The 19,767-nt window shown below is 39.7% G+C and overlaps 1 protein-coding gene across 3 annotated transcripts in view; it reads left to right on the forward strand.

Moving 5' to 3' along the window:
* RAB27A (RAB27A, member RAS oncogene family) overlaps positions 1-19,767 on the forward strand; it is a 30,769-nt gene that overhangs the window by 7,195 nt on the left and 3,807 nt on the right. The window contains exons 2-6 of one of the 3 annotated variants that reach the window (XM_040077592.2): positions 3,292-3,409; positions 15,644-15,816; positions 17,385-17,470; positions 18,103-18,206; positions 18,898-19,021. In XM_040077592.2, the coding sequence (XP_039933526.1) occupies positions 15,664-15,816; positions 17,385-17,470; positions 18,103-18,206; positions 18,898-19,021 (467 nt within the window). In that variant the 5' untranslated portion in view covers positions 3,292-3,409; positions 15,644-15,663. Of the gene's footprint in view, positions 1-3,291; positions 3,410-11,558; positions 11,657-15,643; positions 15,817-17,384; positions 17,471-18,102; positions 18,207-18,897; positions 19,022-19,767 lie in introns of those variants that run through there. The other 2 variants (XM_040077596.1, XM_040077594.1) reach the window with 2 other exon arrangements.

Consider the following 19,767-nt stretch of genomic DNA (forward strand, 5'->3'; position numbering starts at 1 on the left):
GATTATTTTTAAGAACCTCCTTTCTATGTAAAATGCTACAGATCTTAACTATACCAATCCTTTATCACATGCAATGCTAAAAGAAAGCTCTGTCATCATTACTAGGAATTGCTTAGATTGGCTTACAGTTGAAAGAACATAATGAAAGTTTTATTTTACTTTATAATATTGCTAAATATTTAGCAGTTGTGCCTTTGGGTAGCAGGAAGCTTGCCTGACCTACTTTTATTTTAATCACTAAAGGGATCTTGACGATTTGAAATGGCAAAGGTCAGCTATAACAGTTCTGGTGTGAAAGCTGATTTTGTGAGTGCTTTTTTCTGGGAGGATATTGGTGAGAGGAAAGCAAAAGAAAAAAGTCCTTTATGTGGAATTTATCTCTTCCTTTTAAGTCCTTTTAGGTCCTTTTAGTTCTGTCCTGAGGTACTGGTGTGTTACTGCAGAGCAGGGGTAGATGAAGATGACATTGATGTTAGGCACAGCTCTTGGCTCTGGAAACAGGGATGTGTTCTGTAGCATTATCTGAAATGGGCTCTTACTAGATCCAGTTCTTCTCCTATTCCTCTCTCCAGTGGCAAGTGTATTTCTGCAGCCAGGTAACAATCCAGCATTTTTCTTATAGAAGAAACATCTGCTGCAGGACAGTTTAGACACCTGCCACTTTTCTCAAGTGTATGAAGGCAAATATTCTGATGCCTATAATGAAGAATGCTCCACACTGTTCCCTGTTTAACTCCTCAGATTTCCTTTTAAATTCCTAGGCCTGTAAAGCATAGAAAAGTTTTAAAAGTAAACCATAATTTCCATGCATTGAGATCTTGTTCATACAACCTGTTCGTAGAACTTGTAAAAACGTTGGGAATATTGAATAACTAAGTAGATAGGTATTCCTTTGTAGAGCTGGAGCTTCAAAACTACATTTCACAGTTTCAGTAATTTTGATCCCCAACATAAAGTAAGAAATTGTCCAAGCTCTTACAACCCTCTAGGGCTGGGGTAGCAGTGGGAGGAAGGCTCACCCTGGGCTGCCTGCAGTGGTTCCTGTTCCAGCTGTTGCTGCTTGGTTTGTGTTTGCTTCCTGCCACCACAGCAGGGCTGCTTCAGCTGCCTGTGCAGCATTTGCTGAGAGGCTGCAAACGTGTTTGTTTAAAAAGAGAGACTATAAATAACCAAACATGGATATCCTCCCAGTTTCTGCTCTCCAGTTTGAAATCAACGTAATTTCATCCCCAAAAAAACACCATTATTTCAGCTGTACCTTTCTGGCAAAGTCTTACTGTTTCAGATAAAACCCTTGACGGGTAGGGAGGAAGGAAAAATTAGTTGGTGTTCCTCACACCAAGTTGGTAAGAGACAAGTTGAGCAGCCTCATTTCATCCTGAAATAAAACACCGAATTCTGGGGATTGCTTATGAAATGTTTTTCCATTAAAGATGGCAAACATCTGACTGGGTGGAAGAGTTTGAATTCCATTTATGTTGCTGGTTGAGACCTCCAGTTTGTGCTCAGTGTGTGTAGTCACCCCCAGGGCTGTTTGCAACATGGCAGAAGAGCTGCTGCTTTGTCTGTCAACATTTCTTACCCTGTTCCTCCTTTTGCACTCTGGAGCAGTTACCAGACATTCAGGGGTTCTTGTCATCTGAATATTTCTTCACAGTTAAGCGAGTGTGCTGGTATTGATCAGGGAAACCAGCAGTTAGAGAATAAAAATGTGCATGTTGCTGAAAATCGAGCACAATTCTGTTTTTTAATTGCATGAGGGAGCAAAAAAGGGCCTTTTATATTTCTCTAAAACAGGTGAAATTTATAGAAGATTGGATTGAACCAAGAATGGGGAGAGTTTTAAAAATTACAACCTGCAACTAAATGTCAAAGAAATGGATTTTAGTTAATTCTGGAAAAATGCTAAGCCAGGGCATGAAAAAGTCTTCCAGTTCTGTGTAACAGAACTTTGATGTTCAACAGGGCAAGAAAAATAAAAATTGCCTTGATTCACATGAAAAGAGGCGAGATAGTTGAGCACTGAAACAAGTGAGAGTTAAGAAGCTTGTGGAGTTGTCTTTGTTACTGGTAGGTGAATCCATATGTTAAATATTTGTAGCAGCCTGTCTGCAGCACTTCTTAAATTATAAGACTGGAGACTAGCCTGAGACACCACCTTCATTTCCTTTCTTTGCTGCTCTTGAAGCAGCTTGAGGAAAGAAACTGAGACAAGAAAGGATTGTGCAAGGAGACGTGTCTGCAAAAGCTCACATCAGCTAAACCTTACATGGTGAGTGCAAAACTTGCTTTGTCCACACCTTTCGGTGCTCTCCTGTAATGTCGGGGTGTGTGAGAGGGGACGAGGCCTTGTGGGACTGCAGGGGGCTGTGGAGGTCCTGTCTCATCCCTTGGACCCCGTGCAGGGCCCTCCATCCAGCAAGTGCCTTGGTGCAGATACTGGTGTTGAAATTGGGGCAGACCTGTGAATTCTGCCTCTTGGGGGCCTGTGTTAACAGGCCCTTGTGAACTGACTCATTGAAGAGTTGGTTTACATGTTAAATCAGTAGCTTGATTTCCTTGAAGTTATTTAAATGTTTAAAATGTCTGTGTGTGTATCGCAGGACTGCAGGGACAGGAGCTCATAGGTTTAGCGTCTGTGTTTCAGAAAATTTCTGGCAACATCCTCACTCTGATCTCTTCTTGGAGCTTGTGAGTGCTCCAAGAGTGATGGCTTGTTGCCATCAGAAGTGGTGCAGCAGAAAGGACTGGACACAGATGCCTACAAAGCCCTGTGGTACAGCTGCCACTGTCCTCTCAAATCGTTCCAGCTCCCGCTCACATGGTCTCTTTCTGGTGTCTGTGCCAGTTTTGTAAGCAGTAACTTTTTCTGCTGTCTATAGAGGTTGGAAATAAAACCAGTTTGGGGAGCTTTGGCGTTTGCTGTGTTTCAATATAGTAGACTACTCTGTTTGCTGTATTTTATTACTTTTGTATACTTAGAAAAAGTTGTGCTCATGCACTGCAATTTCCTCTCTGTAAGACCAGCAGGAGGGTCAGTAGTTTATACAAAGGTTCGAGATGTGTTACCTGGTTTAGGGAGATCTAGTTAGCTACTTTGCTTACTTTTTAAAAGGGGAAAAGAAATCACTTGAGCGGTCAGCAAGACCACATGACAAGCAGCTGAATGTAATTAGGTGGGGAGGGTGGTTTGCGGGGCTGGCAGCTTCCTATGCCCTGGGAATGTTACAGCTATTAGTCTGAGCAACACTGTTTTGGTTTTATTTCTTTCTCTGCTGATGCTTCCTGTAGATGGGAAATGGCTCTTTTTGCATGACTATGGTATTCAAGAGATCTGAACTGTGTCAGGGAACTTGTCACTGAAGTACATTTGGAAAACTGCAGATCCATTCACAGCTGTTAAACATAGGTATGTAAACACTTTCTCTTTTCTGTTTATTTTCAGAAGATTTATTACATTGTTTTCCTTGAGCTGACCATACCAGCTGTTCTTCTGTTAAGAGTTTTGAAACACTGTTGCTGCACTTTAACAAGCTGCCTGGAATACTCTAATTTTGAGAGTTCAGCTGTGCTGCATCCTCATGTTCTAGAGGGAAGAGTAAAACTGGGGAGTACACTTGGCTTATGTAACACAGGCTTTGGGGTTAAATGACAAAATTGCAGCTTTTTGGGTATTTATTTAGTCATTGCTTTTTGTAAATAAAATCAGTCAGATTACAAACCAGGGTAAGTTTATTAACAAAAGAAGTAAAATGACTGCAGCGAGCAGTGTCTGGCTCCAGTAGCCATAAGATGCCTGTTCTGGTCCCAAGTCATCAGCCTACATTTTCTTCTGTGGCAAATTTGTCAAAACTTCTTTTGCAGTTGGAAGGTAGAATTGGACCCCTGATAGTAAAGTGTGCTGTGCAAATAACATTTAAAGTACTGAACAAAGTAACTCAGTATTTTTAAATGTTGCAGTGCTTAAACTTTTTTCCTCTTTATTTCTTCCTGTGTTCCCATTAGCATTTAAAGATAAACTATACTGAATAAAACAGTCATTTAGAATGGCAGGGTTTTTAACTGCATTGTACACCAACGTGTTTGTTAGCATGTTTGCTAAAGGGATGATAAAAGGCATGAAAATGGTGTTGCACAAGCTATTTTTAATTAAAAAAAAAAAGTATAGCAAGGAACCATGAGACCTCATCTAGTTCACATTACTTGCTCAATCATACAGTAATTGGATTGAATCTTAAAATCAATTATCATAAAAGCAATAGGAAGTGGGCTGTTATTACTGTGTTCTGTATCTCCTTCAGAAAAAACTCAGAATATATGTGCCTGTTTGATGAAGTCATGCCATGCCATCCCAAGTGTGATCTTGTAATCAGGCATCCTTTCTAGCCATGTGTTTACCACCATTTTTCTAATCATGGACCAAACTCCAGTTTTTGTAAATAACCAAGGAGGATTGTTCAGAGAACAGAAAACACTATTCTCCTCCACTTCTGCCAAGGTCACAAGGCTTTCCCAGGGTTTTATTTGATGTCTAGCATGGAATGTTTTAAGATGATTGTTCTTCTCCAGATCATCACCAGCTGACTTGTGTTTATGAGAGAAATTCATAAATGTAGTTCAAGAAATACCTTTCCTTGCTGTTTCCTTGTAGACATCTCCAGTGTTTATATAAAATAACTGGGAAAAAGGATTTTGTAAACATTGATGCTTGGCTTACTGTTTTTGTTTTTCCTGCACTGTGTGGATGGATTGTTTGTTGTAGCTGCTTCGCTGTAATCTACTGTTATATAATACTTTAATTTATTGCATTAAATGTGAAATTTGAATGTGTTACTGAAACTATTTCTAGCCCATTTTAGTGTAGTGATTTCTAATAGCCTATGTTATTGAGGATTAAATTTTGATAATGTTGGGATTCTTTGGTACACTGCAAAACACTATGTTAGCATTCGGTGCTGCCAAATCCCTTTAGAAACATTTGCATGTTTCCAACATGTCTTTCATTTATAACACTATCTTAAACAAAATACCCTTAGTAATTAAGCCTGGTAAAGGCAAACTGGGAGTCTAATTCAGCTCAGCCTCTTTAAGCATGTCACTAACAATGGCACTAAAGAGAAATGGTAATTTTTTTCTTAAGAAAAAAGTAGAAAAAAAGAAGACCAACAAAAATTTGGAAATTATAGAAAACTTAGAATGACCTCAAATCTTAAAACCAGTTAATGGAAAAAGATCTGGAGGGTATCCTAGTAGGAGGACAGAAATAAGCTCTAGACAATGGGAAGGAGAAAAACGAGTAACTTTTATTTCGTCTAAAATGCTTTACTTCATAACTAAGAAACAGCGTAGTTCCTGCTTTTGAATTTTGTTTAAACACCGTGTCATAGGGATAAAATCTCTTTTAAAAAATGGATTAATACATTGTGATGCAACTGCTGGTATAAACAGAAGAACTGGGATCTTGGTGAGGAAATTCTCTGGGAGTGAGTGGGTTAGTTAACACAGCTCCACTATGGGCACTGCAGCAGTACTGATTAGTGCTAGCTGGGATTTTCTTTTATCATAGACTTAATTTGTTTTTACTGGATTCTTAGTTTCTTCTGTGGTAAATCACATGCATTGATTTAAAGTCAACCCAAATGCTGCAAGCCAAAGCCAGTATTTTAGCTGGTGATGAAACACTAGCACCTACTTTAATGAGACTTTCCATATAGAAACTCTGTGGGACAAATACATACTCCCATTTTCTTGTGACTTGTGCTCCGAAGGGCATAGCTGAATAGATTCTTCACTATTACTTACCCTTTATATTTCATTCTTCATTTCAGAGGTTTGATGCCTTTCTCAGTTAAAGTGTAGAATTGTTCTATGAACTTGGTGAGATTTTTGACTTCTTCACAAGCAGGCAATGTTTCTCTTTGGTGTCTCACCAGGACAGCACAGTCTGTATGCACTGTGGTGTGATAACTGCATACACATTTCCCTGACAGTTTTTGATAGGAAACTTGCACTGCTTGGATCAATTAGAGCATTCTGACTGGCAATTTATTTTCATAGAAAAGCTTTGTATACTTTTTCTGGGTTATAGAGTGCTTGTTCTGTAAGCTCACTGCTGCTAAGCCATTTATTAACTATAAACAGAACCATTCTGAATTTTAATTGACGACTTCTAAGGATAGAGGTGGGGAATTGCCTGTTACTGAATGTCAGTTCAAGTGAAACTTGAAGATGCTTTGTGTGCATGAAATGTTATGAAAGAATTCCATAGGAAGGCACCTATAGCATGTAAAGCTGGCAACAGCTGCCAGGTTTCACATGGGGTTTTATTCTACAGCCATCTTGGGGCCCTCTCTCCACCTGGGAATAGCTAAAAGGAAAGGTGTGGGCAAACTGTAGACTTGTGCTGCTTTTTGCTTTCCTTGATCACATATTCCTATATAACACCAATTAGTAAGAAATTCTGGTTTGCTGTGCTGTTTATCTCAGGAGTCTTTGCTGTGTATCAGGATTTAACTATAATTCATGCTGTATTATGGGATTCTGATCTGAGCAGTGAGATAAATATTGTTGGCGACTCAGGTTGAAAAACAGCAGGCTTTTTGAATGGAAGCTTTGTGTTGAGCAGTTCAGCCTGCTTAATCAGTGCTTCTTTTGAATTATGCCTTCCCTGAGGCTCTAGAAAGCTGTGCTAGGATACGAATTGAAGCCAACATTTTGCCAAAGTACTGTCTGGGTACTTTGGCAGACTGCAGAAGGCTTGGCAGTGTTAATTTCTGCTGCAGTTCCAGAGCTGTTCATGTGGAGACTAAGGGTGGAAGTAGGGGCTTGCCTTTCAATTCTTGAAAGAAAAGCCCACTCAAACCACCACACTTTTAGTTTTGCTTTAGTTTGAGTGATACTTTTGAGCCACAAGCATGCTCCAAAGTAGCTGTGTCTTGCTGTCACACAAAGATTTCTGCTTTGCTGTTGCACGTTAGTAACTTCCTGAAGAGAACAAGTTGTGGCCTATTGAATACAGCCTATTTCAGGCAGAAGTGATTTTTTATTATGAAATGGACATCTTAAGTTATGGCCAGAGTACTCTCAGCAAGTTATTTCTAACCTTTTCATAGCATTTATGAAACATGGAAGCATCACTTACACTCAGTATCTCCAAATGTGTTTACTGAACAAGTCCTGCTCAATACTGGCTGCAAATCTTTCTCAGACTGTAGCTATTACAGACTGAAAATAAAGGCTCAGTTTCTTTTTGAGACCTTTTAGGAGCAGATTTTTTACAGCTGCCACCCACCTTTCAAACTCTTTGAAGTGTCCTGCTGCCAGCCTGCAGTCCTCTGACTGGCTCCCCATGGCAGCACAATCTTGGGTAGGTCCAGTGAGCTCTGCACCTGCAAGGATGCTTCTGTCAAGATCTTCTGATTTTTAAAAGATTGGGAGAAGTGAATGTTGGCTGTGAGCCTCAGTTTTATCAATCTAGATCCATCCTTCCAGCTCTGTCCACTATGTGCCCTTCCTTGCTTAGCATCTCTGACAGTCCTGTGATGCTGGATTTGAGGAGTAGAGGAATAACCTTTTCTAGTTGCTGGATGGGGTTTTAAATGACAGTTTCCCCTGCTTTCCCACAGATAACTATGAACTTATTTTGTGCTTTTTTCATTTAAGAAATCCCTTTGATTAAATATTTTCACCAGTAACTTTTTATTATTCCTAATGTTGTGCCTGATATCCATAGATAAGAGTTTCCCAGCTCACTAGAAATGTCTGTGGCTTAGTTGTTCAGTCAGTAACTTTGATAACCAGTACATTTTCTGGGGAACAGGATGTTTTCACTGGTTGCTGGAAGAATGATTACATTAGTCCTGCTCCAAAAGGCCACGATGCCTTGTGATTAGCTGTGTTCAGAATAACTTCTGAATGGACTTGAAAGTTTTTGGATGTTTCAATGGCACCTAAGTAATGAGAAAGCATTTAACTTGCTAAAAAATAACTAGAAGAACAAAGTGTTAGAAATCCTCTATACTGTGACCCCTGTTAGTTTAGATCTCAGTATTACAGAAAAGCAGTAATGCTAAAGAATGGCAGTGGCTGCTGAAAAAGAGTTTGTTGTATCTTCCAATTAACAAGCAGATTAGCAAGGAAGTGTTTACTTCCCATGAAAAAAACATGGATTTCCCAATCTAAAGGATGAAAAGATGGATTAAATTCTGCAGTGCTGTTCTTTCCTGCCTTGACCCTTTGTATGCATCATGTTAGATGGATGATGTAGTTTTATAGTCATATTTGTGTGGTCTTCACTTTTATCTAACAATGATTAGGAGGTATCTTCAGGTGTCTGGTAGCTGACCTTCTCCATTGACTTCTAATTGTCCTAATCAGGGTAATTTATTTTGCCAGATTATTTCTCTCTAATGCAGGATGTGTCTGGTATCCTTAATAAGATTGGCAGTGTAACCTCTTGGAGAATTATTTTCTGTATTCTAGATATCTGGCCTATGAAACAAGGTAGAAGGTAGCTGAGAACTTTCCTGACCAAAAGAGAAACGTATCTATAGATCTAATTTTTTTTTTTTTTTTTTTGAGAAATTGCAAATATTCTCCTCTGGCCATTTACAGTGTGTGCTTTTAAATTAAACATTAAGAATGAAACAAAGAACCTGGCCTGACTAACATGTATTGCAGCCTATCGAATCATCCATATAGGCAGAACATAACAGTTTCTTCAGCATGAGTATCTGCACATGTGTTCTTTGAGATGCCATTTCATTAATAATCTACCAGCACATAAGAAACCGCTTCCTTTTTCAGTTTCTAGAATTTTAGCTTTTAAAGATGATTATTATTATTATTCCTCTTATTCTGCATTTTCATGTGTTTGCTTATCTGCTGGAGATTTTTATCTGCTGGAAAACCAAACCGTTCCTTAAAGAAATACACAATTCTTGTTATCCTGTGTGACTCTTACTATCTTCTCCTTTACCCTTTGGTGGCTATTTCTGTGGGCAAAAATAGAAGTGTGCTCTTTTTTCTTGCCCTTCTGCATTTGAAAGTGTTGCTGAATCAGTGGATGGTCAAACTCCCGGATATTTCCCACCTGTGAACATGACCAGCTTTGTAGGTGAAACCCTTGTGACTCCTGTTTTGTCAGAAAAAGTTGGAAAATGTATCTGTGTAAGACTATAATTCATAAATCTTTAATCCTGTGAAGAGTAGGTACGGGGCAGTGATGAGTTCCAGATGTTAAGGTTAGGCTGTGAGGAAGGAAGTGGGTCCCAAAATGGTCAGAATTGTCATGTTAGGGAGGATGCTGAGCACTGCTCTGAATTTCCTGTTTATAAGTTAGTGAAAAAGCATGGAAGCACATTTGGAAGCCAGTGTGGCTTCATGTATTTATTAGAGGAAGAGAGGAATAAGGATGGAGTAAGTAGTGTGGAACTGCTTAAAAGAAATTAAAAATGTTTGCTTTACTTTCCCCAGTTTACTCTGGAGTTTATTCACTTTATACAGATGTTTGCTTCAGTGCTCTAACTTGAAAGCAGCTTCTGATGAGAGTGCAAAGAGGTAACTTGTTAGGCAAAAGCTCTTGTTCCCAGGAGGGGGACAGGTCCTCTGAGAGAGTTCAACTGTTTTCATCACATAGCATTGCAAATCTTTATTTACCTGCAGCATTTCCTTACTATGGAGCATGAAAATGTTAGGAACTGATGAGGGAATAGAGATGATGCTGTGCTTTTTGCACAGAAGCTGAAGCTGCACAAAGGTCTTCCTGTATGAGGAGTGTTGAATAACCATCTGCAACATTCCTGCTTTTATTCTTAATTTTTTTCCAGTTCCATGCTGCTTTTCATTAATTTGTGTAACTGAGATAACCTTTGAAATCCAACTGCCTGATTGTTGGTTTGGTGATGCTGAAATGCAAATGCAGTTGCAAAATTAACTGTTGTTTCATTTCCGGGCTTCTCCATTCCTAGTGTGTCCTGGTTTTCTGGAAACAAAGTCCAGGATCTTCTGTTTTCTTGCCTGGCCTGTAGTGCAAGGTTCTCTAACCACATCAGACCTGCTGCTTCCCTTTTGTGCCCCTTTTCTGGGTGGGATTATCATTTTGTCCCTGGCATCTCCTGTAGTAACTCGTTCCCACAGTGCTTTGTGTGCCTGTCAGTTCGTGCTCTCAGAATGCTGCAGTTGTAGCAATGCTGAAAAATGGTTGTAGAGAATCTTCAGCCAAGTAAAAATGACATCAATGTTTGGAGGCTAAAATCTCCCAGCCTGTGTTTTTGTACCTAGTTTTGCAGATTCTTATGAGTTTGAGCACCCTTAAAATAAGATCTTTCCAAGAAAGAGGCACTCCTTTGACACTGATCCTGCAATTCCTTAGAATTCCTCTACAGTTGAAACTAAAAACATCATAACAGTAAAATGTCAGGTAAAGCAATTGAAAGTAACCAAGAGGCATTTTTTTCATATTGTTAATGTTACAGAAATGCCCCAGAAGTCACAGAGAGTGTAATTTTGACCAAAGCTAAAGCAAGCCAGGTCATACATTTTCCTAAGAAAAACAATAGTGCGGTTCAGAACATTTTGGTGATGTGCTTATTCATTAGTTCTCTTCCCCCAGCACAGCAGATACTTGAGTTTATGAACGATGGTAGTCATGATATATTTACGTTACACTTGTACGGATCTGGCAGCTTTTAACAAAGCACTTCTAACAAAGTGCTGACTAAGCAGGAACATCATTTAAGCCTCTGTCCCTTGTTTGGACAGAGCTGGCTGGTGTCTGACCAGTTCTTCAAGCACTCAGGTGCTGCTGGAGCCTTAGAGCAGGGTGAGGCCGTTCAGCGCTTCGCCCACGCCGAGCAGGAATGTGGGTATTGCCTTGCTGGAGTGTGGTGGCAGTGCTGGTGTGATAGGATTACTGCTGTAGTGTGAATCACTTTCTCAGTTTTTCTGCTGGAACAGATGGAGTGACACATAAAACACTCTTGAAGTTTAAGTTTGTGTAGTGCCTTGGTGAAAAAAAAATTTAGTATGAATTGATGTGCACTTGCAGAATAATCAAACCTGTACAAATGCATTATTGCCCACCGAGAGACATGCAGTGTCTTCTTTTTCTGTCTGTGGGGGATTTTGGACTCATTTTTCCCCAACGCCCATGTCAACGCTAAGCACAAGCACGGGGGCTCAACAGGAAGGAAACAGTTTACATTAAGGACTGCTGTATTCTCAAACCTGAGGTAAAGAATGTAAAGCTGTGAATGGAACTGAACAGGTGTGATCCATATACTTCATCATGCATTTTTGAATGAAAACCCCTGCTGGGAACAATGTAATTATTTTAAGGTGTGTGGGCGATTTTGCAGCAACTTTAGATCTGGTCCAAGGTAGCTCTTGCACAAATCTCTTTTGAAAGGCTGTTTGCCTCTAGGAATAAAAGGGACATGTGAGCTGTGTAATTGCTTGCCAGCCATGCAGTGAGGCAGCACCCTCCTAGACACAGACATAGGCACACCCCTTTATCTCTGAGTGCCCATCAACGTGGATGCAAACAGCTGACACGTAATCCTCTTGGCTGTGTGCTGAAGAGGTGGTGCTGGAAAAGTACTCGTGCTGGAGGTACTATCTCCAGTGTGCCCTAACTACTCCTTTTGCAGAGGTTGGGGTAAGTGGTATATCTTACTTTAAACTGATGTGCTTGAGGACTGTCTGATTAGGGGCATGTTCAGTTTTCCCAAATTTTACACTGTGTATGTATACATGTTTTTATTTGCAGATCAATGCTTTTGGGTTTTTTGCCTTGTGTTTCTGTGCATTCATCTCTTTTGTCTTCTTCCTTTTTCCTTCTCTCCATCAGCTCAGCAGCAGCACAGGAGTTGCATGCTTTGTGTAAGGCCACTTCAGGAAGCGTATTCCCTCTTCCCATACTGCACGGGGAAATCCTGCATGCCAAGCCAATTACCTTAATTTATACAGGAGCAAATCTACCATATTCTGGAATGTTTTATCACAACAACAGTTCTGTGTTATCTGTGTCCCAGAGGCAAAAAGATGAACCTGTTAACATTGATGTCTAATGTGAAAGTACTTCGGACTAGGAAATGCAGGAAACAAGAGGAGCCCTTGATTTGAAGAGAATCCCTTCTTGATAAGGCATGATCTGTGTGTGTGTGTGTGTGTGTGTGTGTGTGGAGGCTCCAGGGTAGCAGCTGTACAGGCACAGCTCAGATGCTGGCTGTGGGGCTCCTGTCAGCCATGGAAAAGGCCAGTGGAGCTTTTCCAGCACTTGTTCATAGCTCTTGTCCATCTGTGTACCAGGCAAAGTGCAAAGGCAGAGCTGAATGGGATTTCAGGAGGGATTTACAGCAAGCAAAACTGTGGAGGGTTTGATGTGTAGCTTAAAATGGCATTCATTAGTGTTTTTTGTTTTTTAATTTAGGAGTTCTTACTCCTAGAAGCAAGATTTGGAAACAATTTTCTTTTTGTGACCTGGTGAATTCTAATTGTATCATTAGATTTTTCAGAATCTTCCTTTTCTACCTCCTACTCTCCTGATATATGAGGTATGGAAAAGTGGAAGGAAAGACTGAAAAGTGAGAAGCTATAAAGCCTAATTAAAAAAAAAAAAAAAAAAGGCAGAATGGGAAGGAAAAAGTGGGATGCATTTTAGCAATAGGGCCATGATTTTTAAAAACTTCACAGCAGTTTTTGCTGTGAATATACTTTGCAATGGATATATTCTTATTTCTGTTATATGAAACTGAATGTGTCTGGACACTAGGACTGCTGGTCTCGGAAGTGGAGGGTGGAGATCACTTTTTAAATATTTGTACAGGGAGGAGGACAAGGCTTGAAACTGCTATGAAAATAGCTCTTTACATGTCTCCAAGCATAGGTTAACTGTGCAGGGTTTCACAAGAACCACTCCCTGGAGATATTTGAATTATAGATTGACATTATGGGGTGCAGTGAGAGGTGTGTGCATTTCAAAACCAAAGGAGAAAGTTTCCTTCTCAAGCAAATATTTTAGAAGGCATTTTTAGAACCCTTCCTGTGAAGGATTCCTCACCCTCTGTCAGTCCTTTGGAAATTGTATTTTGTACCAACCACAGGGAGAATTGAGGTTTCAGTGTGCCAAATGATGAGGCGTGTTTGTCCTGACAGACACTCTACAAATCAGATATGACACTAGGAATACCTCTAGATTTTACCTCCCCAAGACCTAGTCTCAACCTTTTTGTTTTGGCCAGAGCTTTCTTGCAGCCCTGTCCAGTGGAAGGTGCAGCTGAACTGTAACAGTTCCCCACAGCTCCATGGCAGAGCTGCAGTGCCCTCCCTTCCTCTATGCAGTCCTGCACAGGTGCATGGTAAATCAGCAGTGATCAGGTGCACTGTCATTAAAAGGATTTCTGTACACCTAGAGCAACCTGACAGAAAAACAACAAGACCAGGCAAATACCTCTGTGCAGGTGGAATAGCACAGGAAAAGGCATGAAGCAAGCTTATCTCTGTGTAATATACTGGCCCTAATATTTACATCTAAGTCTTTTAAAGCAACAATTAATTTAGGGCTATTGGGACTGAAAGAATATGTGCTTGAGTAGAGGATGAGCTTACACAGCTCAGCACTTTGAGAACATCTGAGGCAGAGGAAACACTATGTGTGAGATGGAAGTCTGAATCAAATACAGTCTTTAGAAAAATCCATCTCTGTTTTTTTAAAATATTTTTCCTTTTCTTCTGGTACATTTCAGTGAAAAAACTTTGGAAGAGCTACAAGTGATCCGGTTTTACTTTTTTTCCCCTTCGCCAACAGGGGAGAGAATTAAAAAAATTAAATTCCTGCCCCCCCCCCCCCCCCCCCCGTTATTTTTGCTGATACATGTGAGTGTGTCTAATGACTCAGGGTTCTTAATTTCTTCTGAAAATGTTCTTATGTCAGTGTTTGGGCTGCCTGTTTAACTTGCTTACTTGAATATGCTGCTCCTTCAGACCTGCATGGTGGATGCAGTCCTGCAGTTGTGGTGCATTTATGTGAAAAGCTCACTGATTCCTCTTGCTGCAGGGCTCTCCCTTTCAGCCTTCTACTCTATTGCCAAACTTGGGTTAAAACACAACAGTAGGAAGTGGATTAGCTGGCTGGGGTGTAGTTGTGAGTGTGAATGAACTCTGTCACCTAAACCCCTTTCCTGCAAGCTTTTACTGGCATTGATGGCATAACGTGAAATATACATCGGCTGGGAAAGGGAGACTTGAATGCTTTTCAAAAAGGAAAAAAAGTGTCAGCTGCTTTCCACTGACTCTTCAGCTGGAGAATATCTGGGGTAAATCCGACCAGTGTCTGCTTTTTAGTAAGTGACTTCTGGCCACATCCACTATTCACAGTTCTGACTTGTGATCAAGAGCAGGACAATTATAAAGGTGAAGCTTTAAAGATATAGTTACAATTTTAGCTGAATGGTAGTGATTGACGCCCACATGCTGGAGACGCAGTTGGTTCCAGACCTCAAGCTGTGAGTTGATATTCAAGAAATGAATTGCTGTTTTGCCATTGATGCAAACTACTGCAGTGTTTGACTTGAAATTAATAACATTATCTAGTTCAAGCTACAAGTTCCAAATATACTTACAGTTGAAACAGTAGATTTTACTATTTTAAAAATTTATTTCATCATCTATTTTTTTATATTTTTGGCATCTTTGTCCTTCATAAGAGGCAATTTTATGCCAGTTTTCTGTTGCTTTTAGTGTGGTTATTTCAGGCTTATCTTTTCATGTTCATGTCTTTGAACACAGCACAAGGCAGCTCTCTATGTTTGTTTTGGGGGAGGAGAGGCTCAGTAGCTACTCAACAGGAAAGTGCCAGTGCACTTACATCAGCTTTTCTAGTACACGTGAAATTTGCCAGTGATTTTTGTTACACATTTTAGTTGTTCCTGTACTTAGATCAGTCTATAGAGAGTATGGTTATTTTTAAAAAGGCACAAAAAAGAGAGAAATTTCTTAAATGTGTATGAGCTATGGAAAAAATGGGTGTGTTTGTTTAATGACAATTCAGGATCAAGATTTAGTTTGAATGGCTAACTAGCATTGTAATAAGAACTTTAAAAACTGAAGATTCTTCCTTGAAACAAAAAACTCAACAACAAGAAAAAGCTTATTCAAGACTGAAAAATAGCTATTAATAGAAAATTACTGTAAATTTTGTTTAAATATACTGGACAGTACAGGAAAAAAAAATCTACTAATGCCATAGTGAGTTTGAGACCGGGATTGCATTGCTGGTACAATTAAGTAGCTTTTGCCAGCTTCCATGAGGATTAGAAACATTGTGCAGTTTGTTCCAGATACCTTGAGTAGTTTGACCTTGATTTTCAGTCTTGCCTGAAGAAGTTAAAATGGTGTTGCCTTACCTTTGCAGTAAGAGCAATATAATAAAACTAAAGATGTACTTTTCCAGTCACAGCTGAATCTGATATTGGTAATTTGTGTAATTCAGAGTTTAAAGTGGAGTTGCTGTAAAGGAGCACAGAACTGGCCCCACCACTCGGCTGCTTTGTAGTTCAGGGAGTGATTTGTATTTTAAGCATTTGTCAGAAGAAGTCCTGGCAGGGCTTTGGACTAACGATTCCTTTTTGCTTTGCTTTTCAAGGTGCCGCCTGAATTCTCACTATGTCTGATGGGGACTATGATTACCTCATAAAATTCCTAGCACTCGGTGATTCTGGAGTAGGAAAGACCAGCCTTCTTTACCAATACACAGATGGCAAATTTAATTCCAAATTCATCACAACGGTGGGCATTGACTTTCGGGAAAAGAGAGTGGTGAGTTTGTATGAAGAATGTGCTACTTGAAAATGGTGTCTGTCTGTGTTCTGCAGTCAGTGTTATTGTGTGCTCCATTTTGTGATGGCCTCATCTGTCCTGGCTATTCTTGTCATCGCTGTGTACAGACCCATTTCCCCAGAAGTTAAAGATCTGATTCCAAGAAACCACTTCTTTCTACTCAGCAGGTGTTGTTTGAGTGTGTCTACTCAGTGACTTGTGCACGCAGTACCTGTAGTAGCACTTTTACTGCTGAATTCCTTTCACAAGGAAGGATTAAACTGTAATAAAATGTTTTTGCTGGGTAGGCACTGAAATGGCTACTAAACAAAGATACATTTTTTTAAACATGTGGATGAAATGGTACATGCAGCTGATGTGGCTTCCTAAGCAGTCACCACTAGCAAAGAAGAATTATGAAATATAATGTTGCTTTTTTTAACCCCCGAGTTGTTATTAAACTAGGCAAATGTCTTTCTGATATGAAGCTGAGCACTAGAGTATCATAACCAATTGGATGCTGCTCCTTACTGCTCTGAGAAATGGAGTTGGCACAAGCTTTTTATTGTTATGTACAGGTACTAAATGTCTTTCATTGTAGCCTGATGATTTCCTGTGTCCACAAATCTGGATGGGGTAATGGGCATTGTGCAGATGGTTTTTGATGCATGATATGCAAAATGGTAGTCCAAGGACTCAGATACCTTAGTTAAATGCCAAACTGGTCTCTTGAATAAGTCATTGTCTCTTTTGTGGGACTGTAAACACAGTGGTTTACTTGATCAGCATATTTGATAACCCAGGATAAGGTTTAGTCTTCAGAGCCTGAATCTTATAATACATAAACTTGCTGAATTTGTGGATCTCTAAAGATACGTTTGTAGCTCTTGTAATCTTAGCTACAATGACATTTGAAGGTAAAGATGACGACCTAACTCGAAGCATTCTAAACAAGAAATGAATCTATTTTTATCTGATTCTTCCAAGACTAATAGATACCCTTATTTATTTCTTCATGCTGAGCAAACTCTTCAGCTTTTATTTTTATCATCCAATTTCTGCTTTATAAGCTGTGATCTGATAAGATCTGCCCTCAGCAATTTTTCAGCAGCATTTTGGCAGCTAAGTAGAGATGTCATTATCTCTGAGTATATTCTGTTTGCTAATGAGGTTCCGCAACTACTACAAATTCATCACCAGATTGCATTGTTCCTTTCTTGTATATTTTATTTTGAACATGATGTAAGGTAGCAAAAAACCCAGAAAATCAAAGTACTAAAATTAGTCTTGTCTCGTGGCTCTAAATATCTGTCTGAAGTCCATAGTCTATTGGGTACTGGTTTTGCAGTTTCACTTTTACCTTTATTTTTAAACATTTAAGTGGATGCAATATTAAAATGCATCTCATACTACTTTTGTCTTATAAAGCAGGAGACTTAGTTGTAGTTGGGATCTGTGCATCAGCACTGCTACTTTTGCTGCATTTAACGACTTTAAATGTCAGCTCTTTTGTGTTCTGTAGCAGCTGGACTGGTAAATTGCAAGTCTTGCAAATTTATGTTTTCCAGGTGTACAGACCCAATGGGCCGGATGGTGTTGGTGGCAGAGGACAGAGGATCCACCTTCAGCTCTGGGACACTGCAGGGCAGGAAAGGTATGGCTCAAAATGGCAACAGGAGCTGACTTTAATAGCAATGGAAAGCTTCATATGAGTACCCATTAAATTCTAACTGTAATTTACAACTTTAGAACGCAAAACCTGTAATTCTTGCTTTTTAGTATTTTTTTTTTTCTTCATACCTAGCATATATAGATACTTTCGAATTTAAAGTTCTCTTAAGTTTTTGTAAATATGTTGAGGTCGTGGGAAAATCGGACAGGCAAAAGCATCTCCAAGGATTCTTTTCTATTGGCCTATCAAAGGACTAGCATTCTTGTGGTTGTTAGTTTTAAATTCAAGGACTGATGTATATAGGGGCTAAATTTTGGTTCAAAGTTAAAATTTCATTATTGTTTTAATTTTTGAATCTTGATCAAGGCATGCTTTATAGTAGGAGACTGTTTAAAGCTCTCACACTCAAGTCTCCTTGATGCCTTAGGCCTTGATTAAGCCACAGAATGTTAGCAATTTCTCTTACACAAGTCCCTGCCTCAGCAGAACAACTACGAATATTTCATTCTGGTTCATTCAGTCTTAGGTTACCTCAGTTCTTCTATGACTATAAGCAATTATGTTTTCAAAGTAACTTGTCAGATGAGCAAATTAATTTCACTTTGCTGCTCTAGGTTTCGTAGCTTGACTACAGCTTTCTTCAGAGATGCCATGGGGTTTCTTCTACTCTTTGATCTGACAAATGAGCAAAGCTTTCTGAATGTCAGAAACTGGATAAGTATGGCTTTTTTTTTTTCCTTTCTTTCTTTGCATGGGTGGAATGGGGAGTGGGGGTTATGTTTGTAAATATGGAGTTTCACTGAGAATTAGAACTTAAGATACTGGATTTTATGGCTTTCTCAGTAAAAGAATGCAAATGTTGTATTCATAATTGTAAGAGCTGCTAGTGATGGCTTCTAGGGCACACATGAAATTCAGCTTTGCCTACTGAACTTGGATCTTAACCTACATAAAAGAAAGCTGAGACAATATCTTATCCCTGGCTCTGGTGCTGTTTAGTAATTTAAGTGTGTGGGAAGCCTGTGCAAAAATATTTTGACTCACCTGAAGCTTTGTCACGGAAGGCAAATGTTACTTGCGGGTATATCTAGGCAGAGGAGTTCCCAAACTGCATCATCCATCTGGAGAGGGGAGTGTAACTCCTTTCCTGGCAGCTCACTGTAGATGTTTAGTGAGTGTAGCTCCTTAAGCTGCAAATACACAAATTTCTGTGCTAACTTTGTCAGGCTTCTGTTCCCCGTGGTTTTGCACTGGGTCCGTGCCAGTGGAAGCTCACCTGTTCTCTGGCTCCTCAGTGCAAGTGGAGAAGTGCTGTGAGCCCGGAGAGAACAAGCTTGGTTTGTGGTAGTGTTCCTAGGGAGCTGTGTGTGGCACTGACTTGTGACCCCTCTTCATGTTGGTGCTGCCAGGTCAGCTACAAATGCACGCATATTGTGAAAACCCAGACATTGTGTTATGTGGGAACAAGAGTGACCTGGAGGACCAAAGGATGGTGAAGGAAGAAGAGGCTAAGGAACTTGCAGAAAAATACGGGTAAGTAACTTTCTTCCAGTTATTGCTGTGTTTGGAGCAGAATGAGATATTTTCTGTAATGCTTTTTTCTGTATACTGAAAGGTTATTGTGAGAATAAGCATTTTGGAATGCCTAACTGGCTGGTATGATATATTTTTTTCTGTCTGAGATTAATATTTTCTGCATTGCTTAAAAATAAGTACTTAGTATTGCAATAATCTGTCACTGGAGATTGGCTAATTTTTGCTTGGCAGTAAACAGTGTAAATTTTCACTAACATTCTGGAAAAGAGAGAGAATTTAGCTAGAGAGGCAGGTAAATAATGGGGTCACTTCTTTTCTCTTACTTGTGCTGAGGCATCTGCACTCTTACAGGCTCCCAGGGAGTCTGCAAACTGAGTCAGACCAGCAGGAAAACGCAGAAGCCTTGCCCTTCTCCTTCCTGGCAGGCACAGGTCATGTGCCTCTGTAGGAAGTATGTGAAATCTTTGTTCCTATCAGATATTAATTTGTACTTTTATACTCCCTTAACTCTTTCATGGGGCTCATCTTTGGATTACATTTGTGTTTCACTGAGAATCAGGAATACGCTTCTGAAGGAAATAATGTGATGCATTTGTTCTGTTTTAATTATTATAGTGGAGCAATTGTCTAGCACATGAACTGGATTCCTTCTCAAATGAAAACTAAGTTACATGATGTGCTCCAACCACTAATCCACCTTTGTCTGGAGGGATAGAGTGGAACTGCTCCAAAGTAAAGCCCAC

The sequence above is a fragment of the Hirundo rustica genome, chromosome 13, assembly GCF_015227805.2.
Source record: "Hirundo rustica isolate bHirRus1 chromosome 13, bHirRus1.pri.v3, whole genome shotgun sequence".
Classification (NCBI taxonomy): domain Eukaryota; kingdom Metazoa; phylum Chordata; class Aves; order Passeriformes; family Hirundinidae; genus Hirundo; species Hirundo rustica.